Raw genomic sequence first — 18,620 nt, forward strand, 5'->3', positions numbered from 1 at the left:
GTATCGGGGATCCAAAGCGGGAATGAATGATATTTCATAATCATTTAGAACTAGGCAATGGATGCAGTGAAGCGTGGGGATATGCGTGCGGAATCAACAAAAAAAGAACATGGTAGCCCGAAGAGTCCAATCTGGGTGACGTAAATGCTGACCCTATATGTGAGGCAAGCAATTTAACCCAAGATTGCCCTTTTGTTGAACAAAAACCAGTCTCGGCTTCGCCTGTGACCCTTCCGAGGTCCGGAACCAATTGATCGGAAAGATATTAACAACGAGCACCTCGGGATAGTGCGCTAATCGGATCCACGCTGAAAGGGCGAGAAACTGGTCGGGCTACGCTTGTGGTCAGTCAAACATCCACTGCCTTCTCGTTCACAAGTGGAGGAGAGGAAACCGTGGTTATCTTCGACTTTCCCTTGAATTGAGCGCAAGCACCTGCTTCAGGACGGGACACTGTTCAGGGGGGTAAACTAGATAGGCGACAGGAGATCGGGGGAAGCGGCGAGAGGGGGGAATGAGAAAGAGGGAGGGAGAGAAGGGAGAGAGGAAGGAAGGGAGAATGCAAAATAGTGCTGGGCTCCTCTGCATTCCCATTTTATTGCTAGTCATAGAACTCCCTTCTTCCACCAGCATATCGATTTGCATCCTCTGCTGGCAAAGTGGCAAGGGGATATGGGGCATGCTGGGCCGACGGGCTGTCATACAGCTCTTCGCCAGGCGCTGAGCTATCATAACCAGCGGAGCTCTCCGGCCCTGTCGCGCTCGAATAACAAGCACAAAATCCAGAAGTCCCGCACGACGGACATTGGCCTCTCCCCACCCAATTTTCGCCAAACGCCGGGTCGGGCGGGGGGGTCCTTCTCTCTTCAGCCAATGGGTAGAAATGGACCGGGTCGTAGAGCGACTGGGTGGCCGGGATGGGGCCAAGCGCAGGGGAGAGAGATCGGGGTGAGTGGGTGGCGCGACGTTGCTTTCGTCGGATGCTTCGTCGCGAGTGTCGATAGAAGCTTGACTCGGGTTCATCGCCCAAGTGAGTAGGATTCAAATGGGGAGACAGCGATGAACCCAAGGAGAGCGGACGGTGGCGCGGGCTACTAGCCGAGCTAACGGGGCTTGAGGCTCGATGGACGGGTGAGGCGGGAAGGGGTGCACTGGGTATGCCGCTCATGCCATATTCGTCGTACGCCCCGGACCACGATCGCTGATGGTACCCCGTGGAGGGGGTCTCATACCCGCCCGCATATCCCGCCGAGTCGTAGGGCTCTTCAAATGGCATAGGCGGGAGCGAGGGCAGTGTGGGGGAAACACTGGCTCCAACTTCGTCTCCCGCGGCCGCTAGATCCACCGCCGGCACGGCAGCGTTGACCCGCCCCTCTGCTTGCCTACTCTGCCACATTCGGGCCTTCCACATTCGCGCCCCTAACGACTCCAGCATGTCCCCGTCGTAGCCCAGCACAAGCGCGAGCAGCGTTTTGCTCGAGGCTACGAAGAACACAAGATACGCCACCCAGTGCAGCACTATCTGCACGTACCCCACATACTGTTTGGAGCCCTCGCCCACGCGAAACGCGTCGATATAGGCGAGGGATAGACACATGATGAGGGTGCGAAGCAACGCGAAAAATTGGTGGAACCGGTTCACCCCGAGATCCGCGTAGGGCCGCATCAGCGAAAGACCGACCAAATAGGCCCCCTCCACCACACACAATATCACGACTTGCGCCGTCCCGCTGTCGTGGGCCAGCCCGAGGATGGCGCCATACACAAACCGGTACACCAGCGCCACCAGGAAGAACTGGAAGGTATCATCGGTGAACATGTTGTAGAGCGGCCCCAAGCGAAGCAAAATCCCGAAATCGTCGAAGAGGACCGAGGGGGGCCTCACCCGCAGGATGAGGTAGGACACGTACGCCATCAACCCAAGAAGGGGAAAGATGATCATCAGCGCCGCCAACATGTTGAGATACCAGACGGAGGGCGTCATCAATTGATAGAAACTAACCGAGACGAGAGGAAGGTAGAATATCCAGAGGATGCGAAGGAAATTTCCTACCCAAAAAAAAAGACCACATCAGACGCTGGATTACATTGTCCGTTTCCTAATGCAAACGAAGAAGCTTCCCAACATCTCCATCCCCCTTCTTCGCCCTTCAACTGTGCCCTCCGACCAAAGTAGACGAAACTTACCGAGGGTGAAATTGATTACTTTTGGCCTCGCTCCCCCATATCGGTACGGCCACTGGAAAGCCAGTAGCTCGGTGATGAAAAAGATGACGATATGCACAACAACCACCGCACCCATCACTATCAAAAACCAAATGAACACCGTTAGAAAGATCCCCTGCGGATCCACGCCCGCCACAGTCGAAAACCTCCCCAGTCCTTTGTGCGCGAGAGAGGCAACGGTATCCGCGAGCTGCTTGTCGGAAGGCTTTTGCGCGTCATGGCTCAGAGCCGTAGAGGCGCCGGTGCCGGTCGAGGATGGGGAGGAGACACCGGATGTGCTTTGGACAATATTGGTGAGCCAGTCCATCCCGAGGAAGAGACCTGCCCACGAGAAATCCGCCACGAACCACGGGTAGAAGCCGGGATAGCCTAGGCTCAGCTGGCCGCTGGCCAGAATGAACTGGGCGTAAAACACCAAGTCAATTAAACCGGGCGTCTTCGCCCCCAGTATCTTGGATTCCAGGGCATAGTTGCTGGAGTAGATGAAGATATCTCCCGATAAGGGCCGGTGCACAAGGCCAGGCATGATGGAGACGATGGAGGAGAAGAGGGTGATGGCAATGGTGGTCCACGTGAAGCCAAACTGCCAGGAGACGCGCTGGAATGACAGGTCGGTCGTGATACAGGTGAACGAAAAAGTGAGCGGGTCTTTTACATGGAACGAAGTGGTCACGCTGCCCAGAGGAACATTAGGGCTCGGAAGAGGGACCAGCTATAGAAACAGCAGTCAACAACCGTTAATTTCTCGGTCTCCTAAGTTTAGAAAACGCTCCAGATACGTTACCAGAGATATGGTCACATTTCCTGGTCGGACGGGGCAGTTTCCCTTCACCAGCTCGCAAAAGTTCTGCGTGTGACTGTAATATTCCACGTTGGCCATGGATGCTTTGATAAATGCCGTCGCCAATGCTATCCAATTAAGATGAATGGTAACATTAGTATCGAAATTCCAATACAAAGACAGCTCTCTCTCCTCTCCCTCTTGGTGCACTTACTTCCTCGTTCCAAGTTTTCGCCCGGGACTTCTTGCGTAGTTGAACCCAGCAATGTGACATTGATTGAATTCGAGCCATAGAGATTAGAGGTCACACTGGTGAGACTTAAATAGGTAGGGACATTGGGACAATATGCAAATCCATTTTCGGCGTGAGCGAGGAGAGGTGCAATGCTGCCGACAATGAGGAAGAGAAGAACGCTCTGCCAGTGTAATCTCATGGAGCTCAAGCGAATAGCAGCGATTCCTTAAACGATATTTGATTTGCAAATGTTTATAAGCAAAAGTTAGGCCACTATCCCTCTGGCAGTGCCTCAATTACCCTAACCAGTGTCTCGCTCCCTTAAGAAAAAGCTAGAGAACGATGGTTGCTATGGCGGGAAGAGGAAACCACTTCAATGGAGAAGGAGGAAGGGTCACTGAGAAGAGAAGTGAGGAATTAGGGAATGCAAGATGGATGCAGACAAGCGCTCGGGAAAATAGCTGGAGAACCGCCGGGTGATTACCAGGGAATTTAGCAGAAGGACTCTAAACAATAAACTATTGCACGAAAAAGGAGAATACGTAGTTTCAATTAAGAAACAAGAGACATTCGACAGGTTCATACCGCTCGATGCCAGCCGTTACACCGAGCACAAGAACAGGCCAACATCCAATCGGTGGCCCCTGCCCTCCTCAAACCGCCCTCAACTTGGCATCGCCCACAAGCAGCCATCCCGCGAGGGTTTCCTTTGGATTCCTTGGCTGAGAATGGGGCAAGGCGACAGCATGGGCTTGTGTAGCAAAGCAGGCTATGTGGCTGCGCTTTTGTTGCTCGCTCTCAACCTGAATGCGGCGCTGTGCACGGAGGGTTTTATGGCGATGCTCCCTAATTTATCTCCTTTCTGCTGCAGCCAACCGACTGCTCCCGATGCCCGTGACGCTATTTTCCCTATCATTGCACAGGCTTTGGTGGCTGAGTAAGGCATCCATTGCTGGAGAATACTTCAGCCTGATTCTGGCAAGGTCGCAGAGGAGGCGGAGGGCTTCGGCCTCCAACCTCTGCCGTACTCTGCTAGTAGCGCTTTGTCATCTGCGTCTTCAAGACCAGCCGGCACACTAATCAGAGAGGCGACTGCACTATGAATCGGCGCCAATAGGGCTGAATTTGTGTGATCGCACCTAACCTCGGATTGGCAAGGTATCCGAAGATACGGCATACTGCATGCGATGAGCGTCTTTAGTCACAATCACAGAGTTGCTCTCTCTGAGCGACTAGGACACTCCTTGCAATCTCTGAAGGTTCCTCTCTGGTTGTACAATTGCAAGGACGGCCTGCCTGCATGTTTGCAAAGCACCGAGGGCCCCATCGTTTAATTAATGAGTTGTACTATTACTATTATGTGGGTGCGTTTCTGCTGCTGCTTCTGCTTGTTAGAAAACTAGCCGGCAGGAGCCCCAGACTAAACTGCAGCATGCACAGATCTCGGAAAGTTTTCGTCTGCCCAAAAAGCAAACAAACTAATATAGATTCGTAAAATAGCAAGGCCCCTCAAATTAACGCTAAAAGGCACCCAACTCCAAGGGAAGGCTAGCATGACTGGATTGGCTTCAGCCATAAATTGGCAATTTCTGAAGGGGCTGAAACGACACCCAAAAAAAATGATGAGGTCATGGTTACAAGGGAGCTCAGCCTAAGATAGAGGTCCTTGTACACCCCTATCAGTTCAATTTTATGTGTGCGACACACTGATAGCATAAGCGCCTGCCTATTTCCCGTAGAGTTTTCAAGATACGAAGGAGGCCAAACAGCATGCAGGCAATCGCAGAGGAACTGCATCTCCTCTCCTGCCCGCGCATTATCGTAGAAAGGATTCAGAGCATATCAGGGGGAGGGGGAGGGTCCGGATGGCCAGCCATCGGCGGGCAGACCGGGAGGGAGGGAACAAAACAGAACGCTGGGCTCGTGAAAATGCAGAAGATGCCGGTCATCCCGTCATTCTCCATCCCACATCCCCAATGTCTTGTGCCACATGTCATGTGACCCGATGCAAGGCCAGGAAAAATAAGCGTTTTGTTTGTTGCCCGAAAAACTAAACCCATGTTGTAAGATATCATAACGCACCCCCTTATTTGCCTTATTCGCCCGCCATTTTCTCTGCAACTTGGTCCCCTTTGTGCTTCTTGCTCTCTTCTCTCTGCAAGCCTCTTCATTAGCTTTGTCCGTCTCTGTCATTAGTCCAGAGCCGTTGTACCCTATGTGAAATATGCAGACTCCTTTCCGCACTCCCTGTACCAGCACCACCTCCCTCTCGGCTCCCTTGTTCCTTCAACCAACGTCTCTGCGGCTTTCGCGCACCACCACCCATACCTCCTTGACGAATGCGCATGGCGGAACCGCCAGTGCATTAGGAGGCTGGGGCCAGGTATATCGACTGGCACGCGGGGCACTGCGGGGGCGGTTCGTGAAACGCCTGTATACCACCCTCGGATACTTGATTAATGGGCGAGTCGGCAACCTGATTATCGAGAGAAAGATAGGGCAGGGCGGCGAAGGTAACGGTCATGCCCGATGAATGGTAAACTCCGTCCCCCCACTAACCCTTTCCCCTCGACGGAGTAGGTGTAGTGTACCTTGCCAAACACGCCGAAACCGGACGTCTCTACGCCGTAAAGAGCATCACCACCCTGACATCGGCAAAGGCTCACGACGTCGCCCGCCAGATAGACATTGTGCGTGGACTGCGCCATGAGCACATTGTGAAAGTCGTTGCCATTTACAAGACCCTCATCAATACGTAAGTGTCCGAATGGAGGGAGAGTCGCCGGGAGAAGGGAGCAAGATGTTGAGCCGCCTTTTTTTCCTCTCCATTAGGAATCTTGTCATGGAGTACTGTGAGGGCGGCGAGATGTTCGACTATCTCCTAGTCCATTCTCGGATGGACGAGCCTCTTGCGTGGGTCGTGTTCCACCAGCTCCTATCCGCGGTCGAATATCTCCACAAGAAAAACATATGGTAACTTGCCGTGTTCCCATTAGGCGGCTGTGGTTGGGTGTGTTATTAAACGGGGCATGCCCTCCTTTATTGGCAATAGCCATCGGGACTTGAATCTTGTGAATATCTTCCTCGACAAGAATTTTAACGTCAAGCTTGGCGACTTTGGGTTTGCGGCCTATCAGCGTGACGGCGAGTTGTGCGCGGGGGCGTGCGGGACCCCGGAGTACGTGGCCCCCGAGGTGCTGCTGGTAAGGGAGAGTCTCTCCGGTGAAGACGCGGCTACTTACTTTACTCTGGGCTTAGTGTTCTCGATACGATGGGTTCTCGGCGGACGTCTGGTCGCTGGGGGTCATTCTCTACACGCTGATTGTCGGCAGCTACCCTTTCTGCCCGGACGGGTATGAGGATTTGCTGACCAACATTCAGCAGGGGCGGTTCCCGGAGCCGGATAGAGTGTCGCTGCAGGTCAGAGACCTAATACGCAACGGGCTGCTGGTGGTGGACGTGGAGCAGCGTTTCACGGTAAGTGCTTTTGGCGCCACGCGGCTTTCCCTGTGCACGGGACTAACCTTGGTCTGAAACACGCTAGCTGGACAAGATTAAAAGGCACGTGTGGTATAGAATGCCCCCCGCTGTTTGAGGCCAAAGGCATCTCCCCCCAACTTCATGCTACCCATCTCATCTCCTCTATTTATGCCATCCATAATCATGTTGAAACACTGCGCCTTCTATTTATTGCTATCATTTTTGGTTGTTATATTTGGCTGCTCTTGCCACGTTGTATTCTTATCTTTTTGTATCATATACCGCGTAATCAGACGGGTGAAATAGGGGCGAAAGACATCCTATTTGAGCCCTCTCAATAAGACTCATGTCGAAGCTAGTTGCGAGTGTGGGTTTCGTAACGCAAACGTGATAAATGGGTGACAAACGAGAATAGACCTTTTAACTGTCTATTCTCGTTCATAAGAATATCTAGGACTCACCATTAGTGCGTCCTAGATTAATTAGCTTAGCATATTGAACAAGTGAGAGAAATCTGGGGATGAAAATTTAATAAATTAATATACTGTAGGTTTGGCATTTCCCAAATAAGCCAAAAGCATTTTTCGATAGTGGAATTTTAAAAGTAATAGATTATTAGGTGAATTTTTCTCGAGGGGGTAGCAGTTATCACGACCACTCGCTAGCTTTTCATCTAAAGAATATGAAAATTTCACAATCACAACCTGACACTGCTCTAGGATGATTGGGGATCCAATTGACGAAGAGTCTTGCGCCAGAAAAGGGCAAAATGGGGAAGCTGGGCTACACACGCTATATCACCAAACGTTGCATTTCCGCTTTGGATTCATGTTCGATCCTAGTGGGCAATTCCAAGCACGCGCAAATTCGACCGAGTTCATGGCCACCCCATTGACTCGGAACACGGCGGGCGAATGCTCATTCGTAAGTACCTCTTGCAGCTGCCTTGCCGGGGTTGAGAATCCGCAGGCATTTCCTGCCCACGTAATGAAGAAAAGCTGCTCGGGGGTGAAGTGCTCTAACCCAGGCAATAACGGGTCATGCCGAGCATGCTTGAGGGCTCTTTTCCACGCATAGTATGCTTGCAGCGTTCCCCCATTATCCGCGATGTTCTCGCCCAGTGTGTTTCGGCCATCTACAGCCACTGCTCTTCCATCGGGGGTACTAATGGTAAAGTTGGAGTATTGATCGACAAAACACTGCGCCTTTTTCTCAAATTGGCGCGAGGACGCTTCACTCCACCAATCATGCACCGCACCTTGTTGGTCGAATAGGCGACCTTGGTCGTCAAACTCATGCTATTGCAATCGTAGAAGTTAGATCACCTTTCACCGTGAAACATTGGTAATTGCCGCATTTCTGCACCGTCCGTTAATTCATGCCCAACTATGGACCCAAGTGCACCATAGTTTAAATATGCTGGTAGCTCACTGTGGAAATAAGGCGGTTGAGCGATGCCTGAAGGAATGGCTATATGCACCAACCCAAGATGCTACGATCGATACCATCATAGAGAAGATAGAAATTAAAAAGGTGAATAATCGAAGAAGCACCCTATTTGGATTTTCTCACCGTGTATGCATTTACTGCGTATGAGGCCATCTCCCAACTAAAGCGATCAGGAGCATTGCCGAGTCGTTGAATGAATTTAGTAAATTTAAACGTCCTTCCTGCAACACCTGTTCCCAGAAAGTCATCTTTTGGTACATTGAATTTAGCGTAGTATCTTTGTAAATCACTTGGACACATGAGGTCGGGAGACTTTGACGGATATCCGGCCATAAATACCAGCTTCTGTGCTATCTTAAGAGCATTGGCGCGCGTTCTGTCATCGAGCCAATTGTGATACGGGAGTTTAAAGATAAACTCTTGGCGAATGTTTTCAAGCATCTCTGCGAGACCGTGCCTGCTGTCCGGGTCGAAGCGGCGCAGTGCAAAATGTCGAGCTGGTACATGCCATATATACTGGCTCACTTCGTCAATACATGTGCGCCAGCGTGGCCAGGTGGACCCGTGTTTTGTGCCTGAGATTTGGTCTTTCAGGTTGCGGAGGGGTTGACTATACTGCTCGGGAAGATACTCCACATATTCGCGGATGGTTCTCCAAAGTAAAAATGCTTGCAGAGTGGAAGCCCGGGTGTTTTCCACTATGGTAGAGAGATTGCCTATATATTCTGGTCCACTCACAAAAACATCTACATTTAGGGGGGCTACCGCCACCTTGGAATAAAGCTGCTTAAAATGATCGCGCCAATCAAGTATGGGGGACAGATGTTGAAGCATAGTGATGCTCATGGGATTCTTGAAATGGTCCACTCTGTCTATTTGCTGCCTAGTGGAAAGAAGGAAGATAATTTGTAAAAAGTATTCGCTTGATGACAAAACTCCTTGAGGCAACGATTCCACTTACGGTGGCAGTATATGTTCTATCAGCTGCTTTTCAAAATCAATGATTTCTTCCGAAACAAGCTTCCATATGCTCGGATCGAGAGGATGCGCCTCTGGCCATACCGCTACATCATTCACAATTTTCGTAAATGATTCTGAAATTGCGACACTATATGCATTGACGATGGTTTCATTTCGATAGTAGTCGATGACAGGTAATCCAAGTACCGGCTGGGTGAGCCATAACCTGGTCACATTCACATCGGGCCAAGAGTCGTATTGGAAAAGTCCATTAACTCCATAGTTGGCCAGCAAGCCAAGCACGGCTCCCAGTGATTTTTTTACATCCTTGTCTTCGTCCACCGCTCTTTTGTCTAATTCACCGCTGTAGTAGTCAGGTAACGGGTGCGGAAGAGGGAACCCTTCCAATACAAGCTTCAACAGAGACATGAGTTTTTCCACTTTCCCAGCCTAGTCAGAAGCACGCATGCACACATCGTAGACCATTTTTGCTTTTTCAAATACTTCTCTATCACTACGCGCTTCTTCTTTCGTCAAATTACCCACGCTCCCACCGTCATAACCACTCTCCAAAATATCTCGAATGGCCAAGAGATTCTCCTCCTGTGTTTCGTCTGATATTCGCCATTTGGGTGCGTTGGGTGGGATATGGTGGTACTCTTTGAACCTTCCACATACGAATTCATAAAAGTTATCACATGGAGAGACAGACACATTGATTTTTCCAAGAATGCTCGCAGCGGTTTCGAGGCAGACAGGCTCCGTACAGTATTTCTTATGATTTATAGATTCATATATGAGCTCTTACGCTACTTTTCCCAATATTCATACTAATAATAAAACCTTCGAAGTACGCGCTTGAGATGGAAGCCTGAAATAAAAATAGCCAATAATCCTAATCGTCATCCATGCCAGCACGATCACATGGAGCCTTTTCCGATGGCTTTGTAGCGATTCCCGAATATGATTAACAACGTGGATATTCGTATTTTTTTCGGTTATCGCCACTATGGACATCTCGAGGAGAAGATAGGGAGGAATCGCTTTCCACTCCCCAATGCTACACTCTCTCTAGGGAATCTTTGCGCTGTGACAGGAAACTTTATTGAGCTAAGCCAATGAATTTATTTCGGTGCAATAAGGAAATCCAGGATATTACTTTAGTTTGTGGCTGACCGAAACTGAGGAAATAGTAGTTCCCGATATCCTCCTTACCACCAGCAGCTTGCCGTCCTTCAAGGGAGCAAAAAAAGTGAGGATAAAAAAAACCGTTCTATGTAATTCTAAGACGATTGGGCTTTAGATTTGTTAATAACTAATCACGTACTGCTCAGGTAGCCGAACGGATATCCGTATTGCCTACCGCACAAGGTGGAGTTCAGTCACCATTCCTTTTCTTTCTATTAATTTGCAGTTTTCTATTACAATGTATAAATACGATCCACGACTGAGGGGGGAGGACAGTCGAATAAGCAAAAGGCTTTAACTCCCAGTCTATAAACAACGCGAGCAATAATGTGAAAACCAGATGATTATTTCTTCAAAATCCTATATCATATTTTTGCTTATTCTTAAGTATCCCCTACTTCATAGTGCTCAAAGCCGTTGTGGATTTTCTCAAGGAATCACCTTGGATTGCAGCAAATCGGGTGCTAGAAAGAGAGAGGGGAAGGGAGACAGAATAGGAGGCTGACAAAGAGAATGATGCTGCGGTATATGAACAATACAAAAATGATCATAAATTTTAAAATTTCTCGTCGTGACTTTAAAAACCTCTAAATCAAGATTTTATTTTCTTATTCCTAAAATCTTTAAGAAAGCTTCTAGGAAAACCGATATGTGCAAGAGACGTGTCTAAGGGAAGAAGAGCCTCTATAGTTAGCGACGTCTCCAGATAATTGCTCGGGATGCCTTCATCTTATGTGTATAATCCCGAGATTTAATAATGAGAAGTCACAAATGAGGCACAGCAAATAATATCCATACCATTTGTAATTGCCTAGAAATATATGGTATACTTGTGTTATTTGTTATTCAAGCATAAAGCAGAATGGCAACCGCCGCCACCGAGGACGAAGAATACAGCTCACAGGATATTGCTTCAAAACTAGCACGGTATGAAGACTTGGTCAACAACCGAATCAAGCGGGATTTGGAAGAGGCGGAGGAGCAGCGGCAACGGATCCTCGAGGAGATCTCAGAGTAGTGCGTTTCTCATTCTCAGACCTTTTTTTTTTCGTGCAGCATGACTTGCCACAGAAAGCTAATCTATGTTATGTGATAGTCGTCGGCTGCTGAGCAACTTGGAATTCTTCCAAGAGCACAACTTGAAATCCTTCAATACCATGGTCGACCTAGGATTCAACTTCCAGATGCAGGCCAAAGTGTAATGCTCGAGCTGCTTTGCTGCCCGACTCCTTATCGGTGCCCCTAACTGTTTTTTTTTCTTGCTTCTTCTCTGTGTATTTTCCAGGCCAAGTACTCAGCATGTCTACGTCCATGTGGGACAGCAATTCTATCCACAACTTACGCTCGACGAGGCTAAGGAATTCATCGGGAAGAAGCTGGTGCTTCTAGACAAGAGCGCCGCACGGAGCACGCAGAGGGTCTCCGAGATCAAAGCCTATTACACCCTGGTAAATCGCCTTTTTAATTTGCTCGAGATGGGTGTTGGTTGTGTTTTTCACTTGGGAGCTGACCATGTTATTTTCATGTTCACTTTGATAGATTCTCAATGCAATGGCAGAAATCATCCACCTTCGAAGCCATTCAGAGGCATCATGACTCGTTTGTAAATAGTAAACCGAACTTTACCCACACTAATCTAGCAAACACTTTCATTTCTAAAGAAGAGAAACAAAATATCCTTGTTCTTAAAATATATATATATATACACGATGGTTTATTGGAAAGAAAAAGCAAAAAATAGAGTCTCCACTTTAGTCTTGGCGCATCTTGAGCGTGCGAGTGATAACCTTATCCGGCGTACTATGGATAACAAAATGACATGGGTGAGCGGAGGAATGGTAAAGGGAGAAGAAACACGCGAAGCTCCAACTTACATCACATGGACTACTGCACCCCAACCTGAATAGCAATCACGATCCACCGCATTCACAAGGGCCTGAGAAATCGTCTCGAATAAATCCTCCGGAGCCTATCAGTGCCGAGAGACACAGATGCAAAAAGGAAGGAGAGCATAAGCGCCAGGAAATAAAAAAAATTGAGCAAGCATCAAAACGGATAAACTCACAAGATCCGGCTCCCACAGCGCCTCGCAAACACCATAGAGATTTTCTGATGCTGTTCCGCTTACTACAAAGTCCTTTGCGAAATTGATGCAGCCAATCAAGTCCATATTGCAAATGAATGGCTCGCCCTTCTTGTCGAGACCTGCGATCACCGGCTCCACGAAGTAAGGTCCGAATCTAAAGCCGAACGAACATCCAGATTCAGCAAAAAAGAAATAGGAAAATGCAGAGATTAGGATTAGCCAAGCTGACCTTCGTTCATAGAGGCTGGAAGAGACTAGATGCGCAAAGGTCTTTGGCTCGATGGTGCGCTCTTCACGCAACTTGTAGAGGTTTGTTTTGAATCTAAAGCTCTCATGCCTGCAAACCAAGACAAATATAGAAGACAGAGTCAATCAGTCCGCCGAAAGCATGGGGCCAGAACACACTCCAGGAGCTTACAGAGTTTGCACATCCGTGGCCAGCCCAGCAAGGCCAATATATGTCTTGTCCGTCACCGGGAAGATCTTTTGGAACTCGTTCGACACCGTCATGGCTTGCTGTCCAAGACGCTTATCCGCCGCGATGGCCACGCAGTTCTTGCCCACCATGGCCACGATGGCGGCTCCATTATATTCCATAATCGACATCTTGGAAATTCAGGTTTGGTGTATTAATGGGGGATAGATTAACCAAGGAAGAGCAGATTGCAGAGAGGGTTACGAAACGAAGGAAAAATGGACGCGTCTTCGTTGAGATTGCGTAAGGTGCAACGTCACTCGCCTCCGTCACCCATCCCCTTGATTCCCCAAATCGGTTGAGGCCAGAGGTCTGTACGCGCAATCTTACCATTGCTTTCTTTTTTCACACTTCACTTCTTCTCCGGTAGATTGCTGCCATCTTTTCTACTCATTATCCCTTTCACTTCTTTGGCCATAGGTGGAGGAGAAAGTGTTCTATTAATCATTCATCGAGTCTAGGCAATTCGAAGATCAAGACCATGGCTGCCTCATTTTTCCAGTCTATGCCGCGACGTCAGCGCAATCTCATCGAGTTCAAAGCGGGGAAGCTGTTCAGAGAAGGGAACACAAATCTGGTAAAGCCAGATTTGCGGAAAGGGTGAGGGGATTTGGTTCTCTTTTGCCATGCCCATTCGGAAGAAAGGCATCTCATGGTTCTTTTTTTTTCCTATATTTCTTTTCGCTCGAATTTTGTCGTGACTACGTGTCGATCAGACTTGTGTATATGAATGTGGTATGTAGTAATGCACATTCTCGTGTGCATATCTTTTTTGTCCCTCTAATCATTATCCTTTCGTTTCTCTTTTATTCGGCCCCGTAGACCGAGGATCAATTACTCCACTTTTGCTGGAAGGATCGGCGCACGAATCAGGTTGAGGAGGTATGTGAATATCCGCGCCTCGAACGCGGGTCGCGCTATGTAATCTCTGCCTGAACCCACTAAACAAAACCTCCATGGGCCCCGCTTGTTCCCTAGGATTTGATCATTTTCCCGGAGGAGGCCGAGTTCGTCAAGGTGGAGCAGGCCTCCAATGGCCGCGTGTATCTTCTCCGATTCAAGTCTTCGTCCCAGAAGCATTTCTTCTGGATGCAGGATGCGAAAGCAGACAAGGACGAGGACATCTCTCAGAGAGTGAACCGCCTCATCAACGATCCAAATGCGGGGGCCGCTGCGGAAAGAAGCGCCGCCGCCAGCGGAGCCGGAGGAGAGCTGGCAGAGGGCTTCGGAATGGATCAGGACCAGCTGCTTCAACTGCTGCAGGGCTCTGCCGGATTCGGCGGCTTTCCGCTGTCCGAGGGCCAGGGCGGGCAAGGAAGACGCCGTCAGGAGGAGCAGCCGCAGCCAAGTTCCACATCAGACAACTCGCAGCACGGGGAGCAGGAGGGCAGGGAGGCACAGCCGAGCTCGTCCGAGCAAGGAAACCAGCGGGAGGGGCCGGAGGGTGAGGAAGGGGCCCAGGGGCGAGAGCGCAAAGATAGAAAAGATGATGACGAGATGGATACAGATTTGTAAAAAGCAAAAATTATAAATCGGCGATGAGCTCTATGCGTCCTTTGTATTGTGAATTTTTCTCCACCCTTATCTTCCTTGCTTTTTTGGAAGGATATGTTTTTTTTTTTTTCATTAGCTTAGATTGCTTTGTACGTGTTTTCTATTTTGTCTAATAAAACACAATTGAATATATTCGCCGTCCCTGCTCTTGGACAGGTATACTAGGGAACTTTGTGGACAACCGCAGGGTTGAGGCAAGTCGTTTCCGAGGGGAATAAAAAACAAAGAGTAGAAACACCGAGGGTGGCGTTACTAGAGAGCGGCTCCTGCCTATCATTAACATGAAAGATTGATTTGGTGACATGGGAAAATGAATAAAGTATGGAACTAAAACAGCCTCCTTTCTCAACACGACTATCGATGAATCACAAAGGATCCCGATGTCGAGGATTTGCATAGGCATGCACACGAGCGCTTTCCAGGAGATTGGCGATGGTCCAATGCAACCAGGTCCAGCTACATGTCATTGCATAACTTTCAGCCAATTGTGGAGGCAAGACGAGGGCAAATGGCCAGGACATTCGTCTCTATTTGTCCATGTATATTGCTCCAAGGGATTGCGTCACGAAGCCAGGAAGAGAGGCCTCGAACTACACAAATCTCCATCACTCTCGAAGGCAAAACCTAAGCATCCGCCTCTGTGAATATGAGAGTCCAGCATGAAATATTGTGTGGCGATGGCTCTGCTATACAGATTGCTGCATACAAGTTTTTTCTCTTGGCTTTGATGGCGTTCCAACTCGATTAGATAGCCGGTTTAATGTTGAAACTTAATGATAATGATCGTGGGAAAGGTTTGTACATTCATACACAGTTGCCTTCCCAGTCTTGGTTTAGGCGAAGGCTAGGAAAGGTGAGTCAAGAGTAGGGTCAGCCATATTCAAAGAAGCAGACTAGCCTATTGAAAGGCTTTTGTAGTATTCCCTCTTGGGCTGAGCTTTACTCTGGCTTGCTGAACCGCATCCAGCATTATATGGGCACAAACGGATTGCCTATACTTAATCCACGACTTCATAATCTAGCACTGAAATTCACTCGCACTAGAAGATGAAAATTTCGATTTTATGCCACGTGGGCTTCTTGGATGGATAGCATGAAGGTCACCAACCCTTTGTTTGCAGAGAGAGAAGGGGAAATTACTAGCTGCCATCGAGCTTTATGGCGACCTAAGGCATGTCTTTGCAAAAGTGGATGAGAGGAAAGTCTGGGGTTCCAAGCCGACGGAACGCGAAAACTCACCTCGGCAGATCTTACCGTGTTTTTCTTCGTGTTCCATTTTCGCGCGACTGTCAACCTGATTGGTTGACTTGGCTGAGACGCGAAACGCGAAAAAAGTGTGACTGTCGCATTTCGCTCTATTTGGAATATAAATTATTCCCTGAATTCGTCGGGTGTTTTCTTCGTTCATCGCTCTGCAGTATAAACGTTATATATCAAAGATACCAAGGACATCCATCCATCATGCTTGAACTCATCACCCCCGCTCACCACTTCCAATCTACCTCTATCAATGCTCCGCAGCCGCATCGTCGTCCTCTTACTTGTACTCGCGGAAACAATGTCGCATGGCGGAATCGCTTCAAGCAGCAGTGTCGCGAGCGGATACAGCGCTCGCGGCAAGAAGCATTCGATAAGCGAAGAGGAATGAGTGAAGAGAGTGTAGGTATCCATAGTGGTTCATTTCCCCAAATCGTTTCTGATTAACAGCTTTTTCCTTGCTATTCTTTAGTGGATTCATAAACTCGTTGTGCAAGAATGGCAGCAATTTCAACAAGCGCACGAACGGTCCTTCCTCTTGGAGGTTGGCGAGCCGCAGCTCATCGAAGAGGATTTACTCGATGAAATTTGTCGAGGTAAGCTGGGTTCATCCGCCCCTCTTGTCCCTGGTCTATGGTTGCCTTTATACTAATATTTTTTTTTTCCCTTTTGCTCTGTAGAATCAAACACAGAATACGACCCCATGCTAGACGAGATTCTCGCGCAGGAAGAGGCTGAGCTCGCATCCGCCATCGAAGCATACCAATACGGGCAAGACCTGGACATCGAGATGGTATAGGCTGCTTTAGCCCTTCAGGATAGATCAGAGCCGCTTCTCCTCCTCCTCCTCTCCCTTCATTCCCTCTCATCGCATTTTGTAGGAACTTTCTTGTATCATGTGTAAATTTATTCCCATCATATTTGGCCTATTTCAGATAATAAAAAAGGGGCATCATTAACTAATGTCTGAAAGTCAAAAGTATATGGGGGGGGTCTTCAAAAGCAGAATGGTAAAATAGTAAAAAAGAGAAAAAAAATGGCAAGTGTTCATTATAAAAAGAAAAATCAATACAATAGACTTAACATAGAGGGAAATATGAAGGGAGAAGGGGAGATCAACCTTCATGATGGATGGTATAACAAATAAAAAAAAATACCAAAAAAAAACATATATGGGGGGAGGAGGAGAGGAGAACATGGATGAAAGACAATAGGATGCCAGCAAAGATTGCATTGAAATGAACCCAGCCCGAAGAAAACCCGTTCACCATCTAACAAACCCATTTCGCGTCCACTTTATTCGGTTCCAGCGAGTTGTCCAGCACCGCGACCACGTCCTCGACATGGGAGGTGGAGAGATCCTGCAGGAACGGCAGCATGTCCAACAGTTCGGTATCGTGGGGGTCCGAGAACCAAGAGGACACGGGGACCGCATTCATGGGGTGGAAAATATACGAGACGGGGGAGTTGTCTATGATGACGACGTTGCGTAAATCACGCCCTAGCTGCGACAGATCCTTGACGTAGTTTCCCTTGTGCTGGTAGCAAGACTCTCGGAAGAGGCGATGCTTCACCACCTTATGGATGTCAAGGAGATCCAGCACCGGGTCGGCGTACTAGAAGCGGCATGAGGCGAGTGAGAAAGGGAGAAATAAAATAAAACATAGCGGGAGCATGGAATCACCTTGGCAAGACTAGCGGTAAAGACGACCACTTCGAAAAACTCCCCCACTCGCTTTAAGAACTCGTCTACTCCTGGCCGTTTCATCACGTACACATTATGTATCTGGTTCTCAATCTCCACCGGCACTACAAAATCGGCCTTTTGGACCACCTATGATAGCGTTGAGGGGAGGAGGATAAAAAAAAAAGCACGTCAGCACGCAGAGCTCCAACCATGCGTCCATCGCTATGGCTAACCTTGAATGAGCTGTGGACTAGCGTTTCATCCAAATCGAGCACCAAGCATTTTCGCCCGCTATCCTCCGGAGCCAGCGGAGCTAAAAGCCAACATGGCTCTTCCTTCCCCTGATGCCCAAGATGCTCTTCTTCTACTATGGCGTCTTCCTGAGGTACTTTTCTCTCCTCCTCGTGGGGGGGATCGGCCGCTGGGCTTGTGGCGGCGACGGGGGCCTGTTTGGCTAGATTGAGGAAGCGGGGAGAGTCGAGATCCAGAAAAGCGCGTGAAGTGCAGCAGAGAAGGAGAGACAGGAATCCGCGGGGCTGTTTTTGGGTATGCGAGGGTGAGGTGGGTGATTTAACGAGAAGGCCAGGATCTGGCGTTGACTTTGAATTGATGTTGGATGGTCGCACGTCAACCACTGCATTGGAATCATAGTTAAAGGCTCAGAATTGCGTCCGAGTGCATAATGGATATCATATCCTGGTAGAATGCACGCGTTGAGAAGGGAAAAAAAAAGGCTCACCTTTATTGGATGGATTGGCATTGGTTTTTCCATTCGCGGAAGCCTGCGTAATGACGTTGGCGAGAACGGACGACGGAGATCCATCTGGTAAGACTTGTGTTATAAGCGATTCAGTTGTCATGCTTAGAAAGAAAAATGAAAAAAAAGTGGTGAACACGGTTGATTGGATGAATACGGGACAATGGTGTAATAGATTAGATTATGATTTAGAGAGGATAAATAAAGGGAAATAACAAGGAGGAGAGGGTGGGAGGTGGCGGGAGGGGGATTATTGGAAAAAATGGGAGGAAAAAAAAAAAAGAAAAATGGAGAGGCAAGGAACTTGTTTGTTCGCTCAGCTGTATATGTATGCTATCTTGTCTATTAGATTCTCATAAAAGATCAATCTCTGGCAGCAAGAAGAGAAAGGAAGAGAGTAAAAAGGGGAGGTTGGAAGGAACTAGTGTGCGACATTCCTCTGCTGATACATTTCGTCACAAAAATATTGATATCAGATTTCTGAT

General features: G+C 48.5%; 9 protein-coding genes across 9 annotated transcripts; 5 read left to right on the plus strand and 4 right to left on the minus strand.

The window, feature by feature from the left end:
• Window positions 1-601: 601 nt before the first annotated feature.
• On the minus strand, window positions 602-3,441 carry VTP21DRAFT_7980 (uncharacterized protein; the record flags this gene model as incomplete). Its single annotated transcript, XM_069398781.1, has 4 exons — window positions 602-2,049; window positions 2,188-2,938; window positions 3,011-3,135; window positions 3,222-3,441. The coding sequence occupies 4 exons, from the start codon at window positions 3,439-3,441 to the stop codon at window positions 602-604; spliced, it is 2,544 nt and encodes an 847-aa protein (XP_069245996.1).
• Window positions 3,442-3,666: 225 nt separating this feature from the next.
• On the plus strand, window positions 3,667-4,183 carry VTP21DRAFT_7981 (uncharacterized protein; the record flags this gene model as incomplete). The annotated part of the gene is made up of 2 exons (XM_069398782.1): window positions 3,667-3,718; window positions 3,777-4,183. The coding sequence occupies 2 exons, from the start codon at window positions 3,667-3,669 to the stop codon at window positions 4,181-4,183; spliced, it is 459 nt and encodes a 152-aa protein (XP_069245997.1).
• Window positions 4,184-5,466: 1,283 nt separating this feature from the next.
• VTP21DRAFT_7982 (uncharacterized protein) lies at window positions 5,467-6,837 on the plus strand (the record flags this gene model as incomplete). Its single annotated transcript, XM_069398783.1, has 6 exons — window positions 5,467-5,755; window positions 5,820-5,997; window positions 6,075-6,215; window positions 6,295-6,445; window positions 6,501-6,719; window positions 6,787-6,837. 6 exons carry the CDS (start codon window positions 5,467-5,469, stop codon window positions 6,835-6,837), a joined length of 1,029 nt encoding a protein of 342 aa, XP_069245998.1.
• A 682-nt stretch (window positions 6,838-7,519) lies between these two features.
• Window positions 7,520-10,148, minus strand: VTP21DRAFT_7983 (uncharacterized protein; the record flags this gene model as incomplete). Its single annotated transcript, XM_069398784.1, has 6 exons — window positions 7,520-8,020; window positions 8,110-8,214; window positions 8,295-9,054; window positions 9,133-9,581; window positions 9,636-9,905; window positions 9,975-10,148. The coding sequence occupies 6 exons, from the start codon at window positions 10,146-10,148 to the stop codon at window positions 7,520-7,522; spliced, it is 2,259 nt and encodes a 752-aa protein (XP_069245999.1).
• A 1,033-nt stretch (window positions 10,149-11,181) lies between these two features.
• Window positions 11,182-11,915, plus strand: VTP21DRAFT_7984 (uncharacterized protein; the record flags this gene model as incomplete). Its single annotated transcript, XM_069398785.1, has 4 exons — window positions 11,182-11,336; window positions 11,416-11,517; window positions 11,605-11,767; window positions 11,859-11,915. 4 exons carry the CDS (start codon window positions 11,182-11,184, stop codon window positions 11,913-11,915), a joined length of 477 nt encoding a protein of 158 aa, XP_069246000.1.
• A 155-nt stretch (window positions 11,916-12,070) lies between these two features.
• VTP21DRAFT_7985 (uncharacterized protein) lies at window positions 12,071-13,011 on the minus strand (the record flags this gene model as incomplete). The annotated part of the gene is made up of 5 exons (XM_069398786.1): window positions 12,071-12,119; window positions 12,194-12,288; window positions 12,385-12,559; window positions 12,635-12,742; window positions 12,824-13,011. 5 exons carry the CDS (start codon window positions 13,009-13,011, stop codon window positions 12,071-12,073), a joined length of 615 nt encoding a protein of 204 aa, XP_069246001.1.
• A 350-nt stretch (window positions 13,012-13,361) lies between these two features.
• VTP21DRAFT_7986 (uncharacterized protein) lies at window positions 13,362-14,395 on the plus strand (the record flags this gene model as incomplete). The annotated part of the gene is made up of 4 exons (XM_069398787.1): window positions 13,362-13,480; window positions 13,597-13,615; window positions 13,703-13,762; window positions 13,859-14,395. 4 exons carry the CDS (start codon window positions 13,362-13,364, stop codon window positions 14,393-14,395), a joined length of 735 nt encoding a protein of 244 aa, XP_069246002.1.
• Window positions 14,396-15,895: 1,500 nt separating this feature from the next.
• VTP21DRAFT_7987 (uncharacterized protein) lies at window positions 15,896-16,490 on the plus strand (the record flags this gene model as incomplete). Its single annotated transcript, XM_069398788.1, has 3 exons — window positions 15,896-16,093; window positions 16,164-16,287; window positions 16,372-16,490. 3 exons carry the CDS (start codon window positions 15,896-15,898, stop codon window positions 16,488-16,490), a joined length of 441 nt encoding a protein of 146 aa, XP_069246003.1.
• A 472-nt stretch (window positions 16,491-16,962) lies between these two features.
• VTP21DRAFT_7988 (uncharacterized protein) lies at window positions 16,963-18,238 on the minus strand (the record flags this gene model as incomplete). Its single annotated transcript, XM_069398789.1, has 4 exons — window positions 16,963-17,307; window positions 17,376-17,525; window positions 17,612-18,012; window positions 18,118-18,238. 4 exons carry the CDS (start codon window positions 18,236-18,238, stop codon window positions 16,963-16,965), a joined length of 1,017 nt encoding a protein of 338 aa, XP_069246004.1.
• Between the last annotated feature and the right edge of the window lie 382 nt (window positions 18,239-18,620).

Source organism: Calcarisporiella thermophila, assembly GCF_041956535.1.
Source record: "Calcarisporiella thermophila strain CBS 279.70 unplaced genomic scaffold VTP21scaffold_35, whole genome shotgun sequence".
NCBI classification, from domain to species: domain Eukaryota; kingdom Fungi; phylum Calcarisporiellomycota; class Calcarisporiellomycetes; order Calcarisporiellales; family Calcarisporiellaceae; genus Calcarisporiella; species Calcarisporiella thermophila.